Source organism: Sapajus apella, unplaced genomic scaffold, assembly GCF_009761245.1.
Source record: "Sapajus apella isolate SASKATOON/1434 unplaced genomic scaffold, GSC_monkey_1.0 scaffold4, whole genome shotgun sequence".
In the NCBI taxonomy this organism is placed as follows: Eukaryota; Metazoa; Chordata; class Mammalia; order Primates; family Cebidae; genus Sapajus; species Sapajus apella.
In genome coordinates this window covers 50,410,339-50,427,407 of record NW_022436944.1, presented here as the reverse complement: position 1 = coordinate 50,427,407, position 17,069 = coordinate 50,410,339, and the positions used below count along the sequence as shown (strand labels likewise).

General features: G+C 40.9%; 1 protein-coding gene across 2 annotated transcripts in view; it reads right to left on the bottom strand.

The window, feature by feature from the left end:
• Nucleotides 1-17,069, bottom strand: part of TGFBR2 (transforming growth factor beta receptor 2) — an 87,158-nt gene that overhangs the window by 42,263 nt on the left and 27,826 nt on the right. For both annotated transcript variants that reach the window (XM_032268359.1, XM_032268370.1), the window contains 2 exons: nt 6,993-7,161; nt 1,808-1,998 (listed from right to left, as the gene is read on the bottom strand). In XM_032268359.1, the coding sequence (XP_032124250.1) occupies nt 1,808-1,998; nt 6,993-7,161 (360 nt within the window). The remainder of the gene's footprint in view (nt 1-1,807; nt 1,999-6,992; nt 7,162-17,069) is intronic.

Genomic DNA, 17,069 nt, shown 5'->3' with positions numbered 1-17,069 from the left:
AAGAAAGAAAGAAAATGAAAGAAATAGACCATTTGTAGGAAGGGAACATAGGAAGGAAGAGTGATCTGGAAAGTGTTGCCCTGACAAGATGTGCCTGCCTTCAGTTCACGGAGAAGTTGGCCTGGAGGGAGTTGGACAGGAAGAGGGAGAATGGCAGTAGGTGAAGGACACAGGAAGAGAACAAGCTGGATGTGCACTGCTGCTGAGCACCAAACACAAAACCCGAGGACACATCCCTTCTCGGAGGTGGAACACATGTGGCAGCAGAGATAGGGTGTAGTGCCAGCACTTGTGCTCCGAAAGATTTTTAATTAAATCAGACCCATTGTTGACTAAACCAACCTTTGGCTTCCCTGAATTTACATTCCTAGAACCAAAAGAGTACTATTAATATTTATTTACACTATCACGATAGTAAAATTAAAAGATGTATCCATCCCCAGTGTTGGAGAAGGTACATGGAAATTCATATGCTTACATCTTTTTTGGGAGGATAATAGTTTAGTAGTGCTTATTCAAATTTAAAATACACATATTTCTAAACCAGAGATTTCACTTCTAGCAATCTGTTTTGCAGAAATATTAGCACAAATGCATGAGATATTTTTACAAAGATATTCAACGTAGCATGAAGTGGAAAAACTGAAGATACCAAAATAATCCATCAACAGGGTCATGACTAGATCCATCACAGAAGATAATATGAAATTCTAGACTAAAATTAAAAGATGTACAGTGTATCTATGTGTTCTGTCTTGTTTAGAAGGAACTGTAAATGTGTTTGGGTGTAAAAAGTGTTGCAACATGACATTTACAATATGATCAAACAGTTGGAGTGAAAGATGGATGAGTGGATGGGACAGATAAAAGGATGGAGAGATGGATGAAAGGAGGGAAGGAGAAGGGAAGAGAGGGAGTGTTTCAGAGTGGGAGATATGAATGAATGACAGAGACACGTGCGTGCATCCAGTCCATTGTCAATACAGATGATCTGTTGCATTGGGAGTGAGGGGATGAGGGAAATGTACTTTCATTTTTAATTTTTACACATTGTTGGATTGTTTGGAATTTCTGATAAAGAACATATACTAATTTTGTCATTAAAAACCAACCACTGAATACTTCTCTTATTAAAAATTGAGGGAAGAGTGTGTGCCTTCCTTTCAAGCTGAATGAACGCTGAACTTCAAAGACGAAGGCTAGTATCTAATCTACTCTTTTCCTGGCTCCAAGGGTAAACTCTGGCTTATTATTCCCTCTCTGTATTTCAATGTTTCTCTCAAATGGGATCGATGACAAGTACCCTACCTGGGACGATGTACGAGAAACAGCTTCAGTGATAAAGAAAGTCCTCCTCCAGGATTAAGCAACCCCATCCCAATCTCTAGAATAACGGTCACCAAATTTTAGCTGCACAGAACTACTAGGAGGGCTTGTTAAAATACAGATAGCTGGGATTCACCCGTGTTTCTGATTTAGCGGGGCCTGAGAATCTGCATTTATAACAGGCCCCCAGGTGATGCTGATGCTGGCTGCCCAAGGGGCTGCACTTTGAGAACCACTGCCCTAGGTGAAAGAAACTATTTGTCAAAGACAAATAATAATGTTTGCCCCAGTCAACTAGATTTGAGGAGAACCAGAACAAACCCTGCTGCTCCCTAAGCCCCTCTTTCCACCAGCGGAATGGGCTCATAATCCACTGTTCGGAATCCACCACGGGAGGAAGGTGCTCCGTGACACTTCAGACCAACAACGCAGAACACTGGCACAGATGTCAGGCCCCGTCCCTTCAGAGGAGAAAACTCACCTTCTGAGAAGATGATGTTGTCATTGCACTCTTCAGAGCTACAGGAACACATGAAGAAAGTCTCGCCAGGCTTTTTTTTTTCCTTCATAATGCACTTTGGAGAAGCAGCATCTTCCAGAATAAAGTCATGGTAGGGGAGCCTGGGGTCATGGCAAACAGTCTCTAGTGTTATGTTCTCGTCATTCTTTCTCCTAGGGTGCAGAGATTCATTGGGGGTGAGGGAAGAGGGAGAGAGAGAAGAAGAAGACATGAGTACTGTGGTCTCCATACAGGAAGGCAATCTGGACGCCTTTTCCTTCACAAAGTTGTTCCGAACAGAGGCCCTTGGTTCCTGTTCTCCCGCATTCACAGGCTGTCCTACAGTCTCCTGTGCTTTTCTGCTTTTTTCTGTTTTTCCTTTGTTTATTCTCGGAACCTATTTGTGGTTACAAACATCACATGGAGCAGACAGTGTTCCATGGGGGCAGTCCTGCTGGAGAATTTTACACATTGAAGTCTGAATTAAATCATTAAAGGAGAAGGCATGGGGAAAAGGGACATTCCTAGGTACTCAGGATAGTTTTAAATCTTCCATCCTGAATGTGATGCAAAGCTCACATCACACCCTTAGTTTAATTGGCAAAATCTATCCTGTCTAGCTAAACTGTGTTCAAAGAGCATGCCTGGGGAGATAGTCACAGTTCCGCTTTTTTTGTTTGCTGGGCCTCAGAGCACTGTGTATGAAGAGCATACTCCTTGTCAACAGCTGGTTCTGCTGAGAAAAACGGGAAGAACCATTCCAGATAAAGAACTGCAGTCTTTCCCAAATTACAGAAAGGCACAATCAGAAAAAAAAAAAATGGGAAAGGATTTCAGGGTGTTCTTCATTTACAGCTCAATGAAATAGTTTAAGCTGTCATTAACTACTTTTACATTTAGTAAACCTTCGTATATATTTGAAGACTAATTCAGCCCAGGGCTCAGAGAATTTCTTACACAGAATTTTCCTTGAGTCCTAGGAAGTGCTCAATTAGCTCTCAGTATAGATTAGATTTTAAAACGACATGGTTAATGCCTACTATTATAATTGAAAAGCCCAAAGAACACTTTGGCTCTCTTGGAAAAGAGCATCACCTCTCTATCCACTTCCCTCTGCTCCCTCATGAACATACTATCTTGGATGACTGTCCAACGAGGTTAGTGTGACATCCTCCTTTTCACCTCTGTCCTTTTCAGATGCAAAATACCTATTGTCTTAAATTGCATTCTCTCTGTCTAGAGCTGGAGCGGAAGGAAGGGCTAATTAGGTCCAGTCAGTTTTGCTAGCATAATTTTCTATGAAGATTCTGAGTGCACACATGAGCCCATGCATGCCTGTGTTCACCAATTTTCCCCTAATCCTCCCTGCCCCATGCACAAAAGCTCACTGCTCAGAACAAGGAAAATGGAAGGCAGGCTGGAAGCGAGCAGCAGCTAAGACACAGTTTGCACCTGTAAAAGACATGGGGCCATCCCCACGAGAGAAAGAGCAACTCTAACCAATACCACCTTCTTAGTACTTAAGTCAAGGACACTAAAGGACAATGTGTTGACAAAGGGATAAGGGCAAGGGTATGAGTGAGGACAGCCCAGGGAGTAACGGTGCCAGTGTTGACATCCATGCAGCCCAGAGTGGACTCCAGAGGAGGTACACGTGTCTGCTTGTGAAAGGGCTCAACGGTTCTTAAACTAGAGCTCCAGAAGGCACAAGAGGAGCAAGGCTTTGCTAAGTTGGTCCCTGCTGTGACAAGAAGAGTGGCAAGCAGAACACTTAGCTGAGGGTGGCTATCAGGACACCAAATGAATCTAAATGAAAGTCGGCACGATCAAACAACAAGTGATTTACATTTAGAAATCTACCCATCCTTAACCCCAGAGCTACTGTGCAGTCTTAAAATCAGCTGCAGCCAGGGACAAAGAGCACCTTCCTCCCTGCTTCCACCATTGTGTGTGTGTGTGTGTGTGTGTGTGTGTGTGCGCACGTGTGTGTGTATGTAGGTTGTTTTTGGTTTGGGTAATAAAATGAAGGCATGCTATGCCCAGGGAAAGGCATGGTCCCTCTTCCTTGTGATGACTATAGAGGCCAAAGAAGGAACTGTGAGCCATGAAAGAAAGCAGCTCTGTAATTATTGGGCGGCTCTTCCAGAGCCTCTGGTTTTCCACCTTTTAGCTGCTTAGCGAACTAAACTCACACAGAGAAAACAACTGTAATGCTTGAGACCTGGTAAAGTCCTTAAGTGTTTTCTTCACTCACTCCTGTAACAGGGCTTCCTGCCAGGCACAGCTAACTTTTCAAAGCCTTTTTGGATACAGCTGAGCATAGGAAAGGTAAATACAAGCAAGTAAATACAGACTTCATTTTTTGTCTTGTGACATTTGCTCTGAGACATTGAAGAGGTTGTCAATTTCCACTGAAAAAAGAACCAATATGATAAAATTAATGTTGATTCTAAACTATTCCTATAGCCTTGGAAGGAGCTGAAGCATTTTACATGGAATGGGTACACAACTGACCTTAGTTAAATGAATGAATGAATGAATGAATGAATGAATGAATAAAACAACACTAAAACTGATTTAAAAAAACACTGAAATCTATAATCATAGTAGAGCCTTTCAGTTTCCACATTTGGCTATTTTTATAATAGCCTCCTGTCTTAGTTTAGGTTTCCTGGAAACAGACCTTGAGGCTGTTGAGAGTTCTGTGCAAGAGGTTTCTGGAGATGCATCTGTAAGGGACTACAGGCAGCAAGCAGTCTTGCACAGAAGGAAAAAGCTAAACTATAATGCAGCTTGCAGCAAAGGGCTCGGAGAATGCCTTGGAAGCTCTGAAAGTGAGAGGGTCCCTCAAAGATGTCCCATAGTAAAGCAAAATAACCAGGAATTTGTTTCTCTGCATCAACTAGCCATGGGATGCTGGCTACCCATGAAAAGTGTCCAACGTGAATGAAGCAGCTCTCATCACTGGAGGGGAAACTCGGCAGCGATACTTCAACAGCCAGCCCTCCCAGGGAGAGTGCCTTGGTCATGAAGGAGGATCATGGAGGGCACTGTAGCGCCCCCTATACTTCCCCTTCTCATTATCAATACCGCTACATCACACGAGAATTGTCTTTGGCCAAGACAGGTCAAAATAATGTTCACTGTATTTACCCTTTATAGCTGGGACACAGAAAAGACAGGAAGGCCTCCTCTCTTTGAAGTGCTCACATTTTTTGAGGCTAGCAAAGCCTCTATTCTAGAGAGACTTGATTCACACTCAACGATTTGGGCTTTTATTATCGGTAACAAAACAAAAATATTAACTAAAAGAGCCTTTTGGGTAGCAGAAGTGAGCGCTCGCACCACGGTAGATATTTAAGAAACCACGGAAGGAAGCGTTGAGGCCATCGAAGTCTGGTGTCTCAATCTCTCCTGCACTCTATTTGACACATGGTCATCCAGCCTCTCCTAATCTTCACTTGGTGCTTACAGAAAAGGAAGCCCGTTCTGCTGTTTGGAAATCATGATTGTGAAAATCTCTAAACTTATGCCGTCCTCCTGTAAATGTTACAGATCCTCCCTCTACCCTTCAGAGTCATGCAGAACAACTTTATTAAACTTTCTACCTGAGAGCCCTTCCGTTTCGTCAGCAGAACCCACGACCTGTCTCCACTGCACTAACCACGTCTACTTGCCCAGGCCATGCCTCAGACAGCACGATTCCTAGGCCTCTAACCACAATGGTCTCTTTCCTCTGAAGACACTCTTTGTCCAAATCCCTTCTTTGAAAGTGTTACCTAGAAGTGGACATGGATATGTACCACATCATATTGGCAAGTATGTCATGACGTATTTGCTGTTAACATTCCTTCAGTTCTTAAGAAACCAGTTCATCCCCTGGTAGGTACCGAAATTTTCAATGTTTCCAAATCTATCATCAAGGCTGGCTTTGCATGGTCTGGGGGTATCAAATGACTAATTCCCAAAAAAGGGGGAAAGACACTTGGGTTTATATTCTTGTTTGCCAACTAGCAAGGAACCACAGAAGTTACTTTTTTTGAAATGGCCAATAAATTCCAAACATCTGAATAAGTCTTCAAAATGTCATATCCCATTAATAAATGTATGCACTTTTATAAAATTACAACTCTTCTAAAGATTAAAGTTGTTTATTTCTTGTTCATGCTCACAATCTATAACCATGAATTAACCAGATGATTCATGAGTATTCGCTGTGTATGTATAACTATCTGAGATATGTGTATGGGTTAGAGGGAATAAGAGAAAGTGACAGAGAGAGAGAGAGGAGAAAATGTGATCAAATAGAAATATATAGTTCTGACCAGGCGCAGTGGCTCATGCCTGTAATCCCAGCACTTTGGAAGGCAGAGGCAAGCAGATCGCCTGAGGTCAGGAGTTCGAGATCAGCCTGGCCAACATGGTGAAACTCCATCTCTACAAAAATACAAAAATTAGCCAGGTGTAGTCGCAGGCACCTGTAATCCCAGCTACTCAAGAGGCCGTGGCAGCAGAATCACTTGAACCCAGGAGGTGGAGGTTGTGGTGAGCCAAGATTGCCCCACTGCACTCCAGCCTGGGTAACATCTCAAAAAACAAAAACAAAAAAAAAAAAAAGAAAGAAAGAAAGAAATATGCTGTTTTGAGCCAAGAGAAAGAAGTCATATCTATCCCAATGGTTATATGAATGATATAACCAGGATTTCTGACTAAAAAAAATAGGCTGTTTTTCTGGCTCTCCAAGTAGATTCCCCATTTTTGGCAGGTGTTTTTTTTTTTCCAACAGCCAACCTTTCATCACCTCTTCTTCCAGACCTAAGATTTCCTCCGGAGAACAAAGCTCCTGGTATCACTATGGGGGACTGAGGTGCCACTTAAACAACTACTAAGTGGCAAATCCCTCTTCTTGATACAAGGAACAATTTCCAGATTTATTATATGAAAGATCATTTTATATACCATAACATATCCACATAAACGTACACATCCATGCAGAGAACAGCCCTGGAAAATACATTTAATAATCGAAAGAGAGCTGTTATAAAGGAAAGGGGGATGGAACAGATGTTTATACTTAGGGGACAGAGATGCACTGACTATATGTACTATGAGACATATTATGTAAAAACAGGGAAAGAAAGAATAACTTCTTAAAAGGCTCTCTTACCATACAGCCACACAGACTTCCTGTGGCTTCTCACAGATGGCGGTGATACTGCAGTTGCTCATGCAGGACTTCTGGTTGTCACAGGTGGAGAATCTCACATCACAAAATTTACACAGTTGTGGAAGCTTGACTGCACCATTGTTGTCGGTGACCATCATGTCGTTATTAACTGAGGGAAGAGAAAGATACATTAAATGATTGTCCAACTGCTAGGCAGCCTGCCAATGAATTCCTGAAGATGTTATGCAATTTTAAGTGAACTTGATGTCATGAGAATGAATCTGAAGAAAGGCAAAATACTTCCTTCACATCAGAATAGAATTCCCTCATGTATGCAATTTGTAATCAAATCCATTGTACGGTGGTGAGGGGTGGGGATGGTTGAGTAGCCACTTGCTTTTGTCAATGATTGTCATAAGGCCTGCTTTCTACAGAAATCTTATCATTCAATAAAGAAACCTAGATGGCCCCACTGCATAGTACAGAGCGCTGGGCTCACAAATAAAAGTACCCTTAAGGAAATTATAGTTGAGCTGGGTGAATAAGACAGGAAACAGACCAAGTCAGGGTGACCCAAAATAGAGGGCAGCACAGAGGATGTGGGAGCCAGGCGAGTGTCACCGCCCAGCTGGGCAGGGAGGGTATAACCTCACAGAGCCATGAAGTGCAACGCACAAGAAGAAGAAGGCACAAGACTTTGCCGCCATTTTCCTGACCAACTTCTTAAAGCGCTGTAAGGGTCTTCTTTTCAAGGGACTAGTTCTACTGACTTCTCTCTGTGTTTTAGGAAAATCAGTTGATTAACCGGCACTTACTGAGTGTCTCCTAGACACCGTCCCAAGCGTTGGTGAGGCATTGGAGTTATGACCACAGCAAATAAAAACTCAGTCCACCTAAGGATCTGCCTCCTGTCCCTCTCTGATCTCATCCCTTACCACCACCATCGCCAGCCTCTTGCCCCTTTCTGGGAGGAAGCCATGTTCATTCCCTCCTCCGGCCTTCCACTTGCTATTCCCTTTGTTGAGATTCCTGTCACTTTTCTGGTCTCTGATTAAACGCCACCTCTTCATCCAATAGCAACCTGCAAGTAACTACCTTAGGACTCTGTTTTATGGTCTGCACGAACTATCCGCATCGCATACTTGCTAATAATCCAACCCATTTACCTACGACGCCTCCAGTGCCAAGAAGAGATCCTGTCACACAGAAGACATACAAAAATGTTTACTGGATAAATGAGTGAACACAGGATGAACACAAGCAGTTCATGGTTGGCCCTTGATGTGAAGTAGGACAGGATATAGAGCTTCTTCACTCATCTTAGAGGGGAGTGTGATTATAAATGTGATATTTATTCACATTCATTCAATAAAATATGGAATACAGGCTATTCTTTGCAAAATACATGCTGCATGCTAAGGGCAATTTTTAAAAAGGTATAACACCCCATTCCCCATCTTGTTCCTCAATGAGATTGTGATGTTATTAACTAAAGACATTAGTTTGGACAGTCAGTGAAGTATGACAAGGCTACTAGGCACTCAACCAACAAACAGGAATAAGACTTATAGGCTGGACTAAGAAGGATGAAGCACTTAGACTGCATGGGGTGCTGGAGGAGTTGCTGGGCCACAGAACGTTGTGAGGTACTTTTCCAAGGCACAACCCTTAGAGAGGCATAAGCAAAGCCTCGTGTTCCCTACGCTCTTGCCTAGAGAGGAGCACTTTCAATGCCCTTCCACAGTCATTCACTGTCCTATGAATTTTAGGTTTCTGTCATAGATACTTTGTCCTGCAACTGTCTTTGTAGCTTGGGCATAGCACCTGTTTCCTGGGTCTCTAAAAATATAAACACATATAAATGCAAGATTTGCTTTCTTGTGGTAACAGTAAATATAGAAGAAAAAAATAAAGCCATTCATCCCTCTCGGGCCTCAAGTTCATTTCAGGAAGTATATTTTTAGGTAACAAGCTATTTAGAAATTCTCAGCGTCTCCCAGACCAAGAGCTCTATGCTTAGCTAAAAATATAGGCCGAAATGCTCTCTGAACTGTGTGTTAAATTTGGGAGAAACACAACAATGAATATGTATTTTCTTCTAAAATGGTTATATTTGGATCAATTTTTGAAACAACCAATTTAACCCTTTAGGTTTCCTTACCATTGTTAAAGCAAAAAAAAGTGAAACCACGTTTTGTTTATTTCATACATATGTATTTTTTGTACACAGTATGCTTTGGACAAGCATCTATTTGCTGATTAGGAAGGTTTGTTGTTTATAAATATAAAATCGAATTTCCATGACTTGAAATTCAGCCTTCTAACATTTTAGAATTTTAGCTAAGATTGGTGGTTATCAACTTTGAGGGCATGCTGAAATCAATCACCTGGGGAAATTTAAAAAACAGTGAAGGGGTCCCACTCCCAGATAGTCTGATTTAATTTACTGGAAGGTAACTGAGGCATCAGGATTTTTAGAAGCTGCCCAGATGATTCTAAATGTGCAACCAAGGTTGAGAACCCTGACCTATAATTAGTTGAAAAAAAAAAAAACACAAAAAAATAAGCAAAAACCAAAACAGCAACCCTCTCTCCCACCACTGCAAGTACATATACAACTTATGCTGAGGGAACAGCACCTGAATGAAGCTGGAAAAAGTTCCCTTGTGAAAAACATGTATCTAAGGAGAGGTGATTAGCTCTCTCACACCTCAGATAGACAGAATTTCTTTTCTGTGCCGGCCACCCCTTTTCTAGCAAGAGCTTAGAAATGTGAGAAAAGTGACAGGAGTGAGCCGTGATAAGGCAGAAATGAAAACAGATGAGATGGGGGCTGGAGCAGGGGTGGCCACAGATGTGTTGACAAGTGCAAGTGGTTTAGGTCTGATGCTTGCAGAACACAATCAACAGGGAAGAGAAAAAGGACCATCAAAAGAAAGACAGAGAAAGGGAGAGAAAGGAAAGTAGGATGGAAGGAGAGAGAGAAGAAGGAAGGGAGGAAGGAAGGAAGGATATGGGGGAGAGAGAGAGAGAGAGAAGGACCACTAATTTGCACAGCTCCAGGCGTGCCACTGTAATGGGGACCCGGGAGAGATACAGTACATGTCACTTTATGGGTAGACCCCGGGAGAGATACAGTACATGTCACTTTATGGGTAGACCCAACAAGAGAAAGCCTCTCCATTGAATTTTGAAGAAAAGCCAAACAAGCAACTGTCCTGCAATACAGCCATAGGCACATGGGGGGAGGGGCAGCATACCATAAGAATTTACACATGCTGAGCACCCGCTGTGTATGAGGAAAAGTTGCCAAAGATACAGCATATCACTTCACAAGGATCCAGCCAGGGACGCCTGCCGCATTTTTCTCCTTGCTATGTCAGAAGCTACCAAAAGCCACCACTGCTACAACTTAACTAGAATTTTTTTGCAAAGCCTGTGTGCAGGACAGGCTCACCACCAGTCAGCGACTCCCTTTTAGTTGACCCTAGGAGGCTCCCAAGCTTAACAATCCCAGCCAGCCCTTGAGGTCATATACATTGCAACCTTTGTTTTAAACCAGTATTCTTTTCCTCTATGTGATAGAGGCCCTCAGGTCCTTCCATGCATACCACATGCACTGGTAGAACAGGTAGTTAACTTCAGAGGGCAAAGCTACTCTTAACCTTTGCTGGGGTCACTTAAGTTAGACACAAGCCTTATGAATGCACTTTGGAGTAGGGGAAGAGAAACAAGTACAACATTTGTAGATCATCTGAGAGGGTCCGCAGAATCTCTGAGGCCCATAAGCTCCAGTTAAAGCATCTCAAGCCAACCCCAGAATCCTCAATCGTCACTAATTACGAGCTAAGTAGCATACTGCTAGTCAGAGTGGGATGGGAGCCCATGGGAGGGGAGGGTAATGGTCATTTGCTGTATGGGGCATTGCATCTGTGCACTCCAATCCACAGGAAAAGATGTTATCAGTCACGATGTCACATATCAAACAACATCTCCTTATGTTTAATACGTAATGTTTAAAAAGCCAAAGGAATGGGAAGGAAAGTAAATGCATACATGTGCCTAGCTAGGAACAAAGATTCTCCTCTAAACAACGATAGGAAACCCACCTAATTAACCCTACAGCAAACCCTAAACTAACTTCACAATTACTGTTAATCCAGATTGTTAAATTAGTTGAAGTCTCTTTAGTTACGATATTCTCATATTAAGGTAGTGTATATTCAGCCTTCTGTACCTGTGGGTTCTGCATCTGTGGTTTCAACCAATTGTGGATGGAAAATTTTTCTTTTTTTAAAAAAGATAGTTGTGGCTGTACTGAATGTGACTTTTTTTCTTGTCATCATTCCCTAAACAATACAGTATAACAACTGTTTACATAGAATTTACATTGTATTAGGTACAAGTTATCTAGAGGTGATTTAAAGGATATGGGAGGACGTGTGTAGGTTACATGTAAATATTACAGAATTTTACATAACAGAGTTAAACAGCTGTAGATGTGGGTGTCCTTGAGAAGTCCTGGAACCAATCCCCCACGGACACTGAGAGATAACTGTACTTCAGTTCCTACTCTCTGTGAGCAACCAACCATCTTTAGAGAATTTTCTACCCCTAACAGGCAAATTTGTTATTCATAAAGTTCTCCAAAAAGAGGTTCCAATAAGACTGTGTCTCACCTAGAAAGTCATCCACGAAAGGAAGTGAACATGGGTAGCGTGTCTCAGCACATGACATTATCACATGGTCCATAATATTTCACTTCTCTTCAAATAAGCCCTGAATAATATCAAAACCTTCACTCTGGGTCATAGCATCTTCCCCATTTTATCTCACATTTTCCCCAAGCTCACTGCCTACGGACAGAGCTTCCAGGTCTTAAGAATATGAATTGACTGCTTAGCTGTGTCTATTTCTGGGACAGCACTATTGTCTTTGAGGGTCAGATGAGCAGCCTAATAAGATTTAGACTCATTTCAGATAAATATTAGGAATTCCGAATATGACCTTAGTTCTAATCTTTGAAATGGTGTTTATTATTAGTTGAACCACTAGGTAAAATCTAAACGTTTAACAAATAATCCTAAACACTTTGTCAGAAATGTATTCGTGTGTCACTGAATTCATGCATCTGTGTATCACTGAATTCATGTATCTACCTACTGTTGTTTTTCTGGAATGTTTTGTATGGGAAACTTAGAAATTTATTTGTTCTACAAATACCCGTGGATGTCTTGCTTAGTGTTATGTATTCATAGTAAGACCACTGAAATTGAGAAAATTAAATGTATCGTCTCAAAGAATAATCCATAGCAACTGGTGAACAGAATTTACTGTTTTAGAGCACTGCTTCTCAAATATTAATACACACAAATCGTATGGGAATATTTTTAACCTGCAGGTGTAGCGTAGTGGTATTGTGGGGGCTGGCACGTCTGAAATTTACAGGGCAGACTGGCAGCCTGGGAACTCAGGCAGAAAGCAGTGCTGCTGTTTTGAGGCAGTATTTCTTCTTCAGGAAACCTCAGTTTTTGCTCTTAAGGCTGTTCAATTGATTGGATAAAGCCCACTCACGTTATAGAGAGTAACTTCTTTTACTTAAAGTCAAATGATTTTAGTTGTTAATCACATCTGCAACAAACACTTCACAGCAACATCGAGATGAGTAGGCACCAGAACCTAGCCACGTACACACAAAACTGACCTCACAGATAGGAAGGGTGCTGTGCCTTGGGTGATACCCTACTGCCAGCCCCCCACGTATTGAGTGGGAAGGCCGTGGAGAACCCAGTTTTTGATCGTTTCTCTTTCTCCACTCCTTCGGCAGTTAAGTGAAATTAAGTACCTATTATTCAACTTTTTACAGGCATTTCTCATCTGCCAGTTCTTTCCATATGCTTTTCTCTTGAGCCTGACCTCTTAAATGACTGCAAGCTCAGAGGCCCTGATCACCATATGGGACCAGAATTGAAAGCCTTGTTCTCCGAAAGAACGTTTTTAATTGCCTCCAGCATTTCCGAGTCAGACACTGAGGCAGCCATCTGGCAAACAGCGCCATAGCCTGTGATGCTGGTAACAGCAGCCCTGACCCTTGAGACGAGGTAGGACAAGGCTATTGGCCAGCCACACACTTTCTCCCACCCAGAACAAAGAAGCAAGTCAAGCAATCTGGGAGGATTCCCTGTATAATTCTTCAGGAAAGAAAGACATTCAAAAGCCAATCAGATACCTTGGCCAATTACTACAACCAGCCAACCATCTAACCAACCAAAGAAACAAAAACACTTTGTGATTAAGCCAAAGATAGGAACATTTTGGGAGTATTTCCTTTCTCTGAAAATCTATTGCACACTACCATTGGCACTTCTAATACAATACCTTCTTTTTAGTTTTTAAAAATGTATTTGAACCCTAATGCTTTTTGTAATTATAAGCACCATGAGAAAAGAGAGGTGCAGGGCTTTCCTTCAAGTGGCAGTCCACATGGTCTCCAGGGTGCCAGGGTCAATACTGGAGAAACCATCATTTAGCTAACAGGGAGGCCATGATGCGTGCAAGAAGAAAACAGAGACAGGTGACCTGAAGGCATCAATTCTCCTTCTTATGTAAATATTTTTGTAGTAATAATACTTTAAAAACTTTTCAAGGATGACATAATTAATACTCTAAAATTTCTGTGAAATGGCAATGCCTTACAATTCTTGCTTTTAAATAGTAAGTACTCACAAGTGCCAGAAGAACGGATGCAATTTAAAATCATTATCAATGCTTACTGGAAACAAATAACATATCACATAAGTTCTCTACATTGTGTTAAAAAAATGCTGCTTTAAATATTACCTCCTGACCCTGCCACCAGAGAATAAGCTCTAAAAGTGAAGGATGTCACCTCATTGCTAATAAGAGAAATGCAAATTAAAAATGCATACCATATTTCACCTAACTCATATTGAAAAAGATGCATAAGTCAGATAACACAGTAAGCTGGGCAAAGTACGGGGAAACAAGCATTCTCATAATGATGGGGTGTAAACTGGTGTAACATCTCAGGAGTACATGTTATTGATATCTATCAACACTGCAAATGCAAATGACCTTTTGCCTAGCACTTTCACTTCTAAAACTTTATGATATTCATTGATAAATTCACTGCAGTGTTGTTTGTAAGGACAAATAGGGTTTTTTGTTTTTTTTTTTTTAACCATTCATCAAGAGAAGTAATAAAATAAATTAGACACATCCAAACAAGGAATACAAAGGAATGATTAAAAAGCAGTGGGCAGCTCCCTGTGGCTATCTTTGTAAGTGTTGAAGCCCAGCCTATGGTACTCAAAAAAAAAAAAAAAAAAAAAAAAAAAAAAAAGCAAGGTAGAGACCAATGTATCAAGCTTGGGCTGGGTGTCTTCTATTGCCTTTAGAGATCTGTTCTCCACCCTTGGTCACCAGACTCTCTGCCCCAGGAGGCTCATCTTTATGGACTACATCAACCAGCTGTCTTGCCCTCAGTCTCCATTAAGTTTGGCCAATGGGGAGACCCAGCAATATATAAAAGAAGCAATGAGGAGCACATTTAGGGTACTTGTGCTCTGGCTCCCTCTCTGTAGAATGTTTTCCAGCTGGCTGAGTCCCTTACTTGGAGATCACAGGTTCCCTTGAGGAGGTCACTTCCAATATTTACTTCTTCCCTCTCCTTGCACCTTTAGGCCTAGCAAGTCAACACAGCAATTACTAATCCCAAGTATCTGTATCTGCACTATGGTTTCTCCCCTTTTGTGGTGGTTTCCCTTGACTCTGTCCACACCTTTATAAGTACTTCCTTTATTAAACTCTCCTTAAATCTCCCTAATTTGAGGGTACCATCTGTTTGCAACTGGAACCCTGGGTGACACATCACCACTTTCTGTTTTATTATTGCTTATTAAAGAATACACACACACACACACACACACACACACAGGTGCACACACACATGCATGCTTATACATGTAGACTACCTCTGGGAGTAGATGCAAGAACATTAAAATCAAACATTATTTGACCCTGTAAAAGGAAAACAAATGGTCAGAAATCTGAGGTTGAGAAGCAACATTTTATTTCATACCCTCTGTCATTTTTGAATTTTCTATTATTTTTCTGTACTTAAAAAATTGTTTTCATTATAAATAAGTCAACTCAAGGCAGATTCTGTCATGGTAGATGCATGCAGCTTTCATTCAAATGACAGTCCCACATGGCCTCTGGGCACCAGGATGGGAAGTGGAGAAACCATACCTAATAGGGAGACCACCACGTGGGCAGAAAATAAAGATAAGCTCAGAAGCATCCATTTCCCTATTCATGCACGTGTTTTTGTAATACTAATATTGTTTTTAAAACCTTTCAAGAATGACATAATACTCTAAAATCTCTTTGAAGGAGCAAATAATTCTAGTAAAGAAACCTATTGAGAAATATATATATATATATATATATATATGTATATACACACACATATATATATATTTTCACACTGAAACTGCCTACCGTCAGGCCAATAATTAAGGATATCAAATGTCTGGGATACCCTCAACACAACAAAGAGATCTAAAACAAACACCAGGTTGGTCCCTGCCCTCCTGTGGCTTATATTCTAGTTTGAGAGGCAAAATTAACAACTGCAACCTCCTGTGAATCGTGAATAGTTACTTGCCTTTAAATGCAAACATGAGGTCAGAAATGGAGAGACAGCTGACACAGGAAGTGTGTGCGTGTGTTTATGTGTTTATGTGTGTGATATCCCCGTTTGGACTTGTTCAGCCGAGGGAATTTAGCTTTGTTAGGTTTGAGTTTCACTAGCATTTTGGCTCATGAATTTAGTAGTTTGCTATGATTGCTTTAAGAAAACTGCATAAACATAAATTTGTATTTACCAAACAATTAAATTAAGGGATTAAGGAATTCTTACTTGTTTCAAAGGGATTCATCCAATGAGGTACATTAAACTGAAATCTTGGCTGTATCTTTAAACTCAAAATTTTTAAAATGTAATCTACAAGGAAGTTTTTTTAAAGTCTTCTACAGAATGAAACAAGCTGCAGCTGAACGGAAAAATAATTGGCTTTCTCCAGTGACAGACATAAAATAGCTGAGCTGGAATTTCAGTTGCATCCTTTCCTATTTAACACTTCCCAGCCCCAATGACTCCAAATAAATCCTAAAAACACATACTTGGTTTTCTTGCTTATTTGTATCAGCGAGGAATGAAGTACAATTTGAGTCCCCCCAATACTTTCTGAATTTTTATTTTTCTGTTGTTTGTTTTTAGTAGCAGGGGATCTGTCTGAGATACCAGCCACATAACAGGAGACAAAACCTAAACATTTTAAATGACTCTTGCAGGTGGAAATATCTACATCGTTGCCAAAGGCAGTATTTTAGACCACTTGTGCCATATTCAAAGAACTAAAACAATTTTAGCTTTCTCAATCGTGCATGCTTTTTCATCTCTAATATGACTTATGTGAATAAAATACATTTCTGAAAGCTGGGGAGAAGCAAGCAGTTTATAGCAGATATTGACATCAATACGTGACATTTTTAAGTTTCTCATTGATAAAGCTCACTTTAACAGTGGATTTCTCTGGCAAAGACTGACTGTAGGGACTATGACATGAGCTGAAAACCGGAATACAGGATTTGGGGCTGAGGAAAAGAGGAAGCCAGCTGAAAAAATTAAGCTGCACAAATGCAAATCCTCTATTACATCAAATGAAAGAGTAGAATGCGGCACTATTTCATGAACTGTCAAAATAATAACTTTATGCCTCTGCTGAGAGGTGCTTTAAAGCTGGTACTTTACCTAAAGTGATAGCAACTGAGAAAACAATTCTCCCTCAGTCGATAGGGCTTGGTGTGCTGTAGCAACAGGAAAATAATTTATTATTGAAAATAAAAGATAATTAAATAACTCTCTTGGTGACATTCAAAACAACACTGGTAAATGGCACAGTCTGAGAGAGGTAAGATATGACACACGATTTATGGAGTTTTATAACATTCCAATTCAAATAATATAATTTGTTACGAGCAAAATCAGTC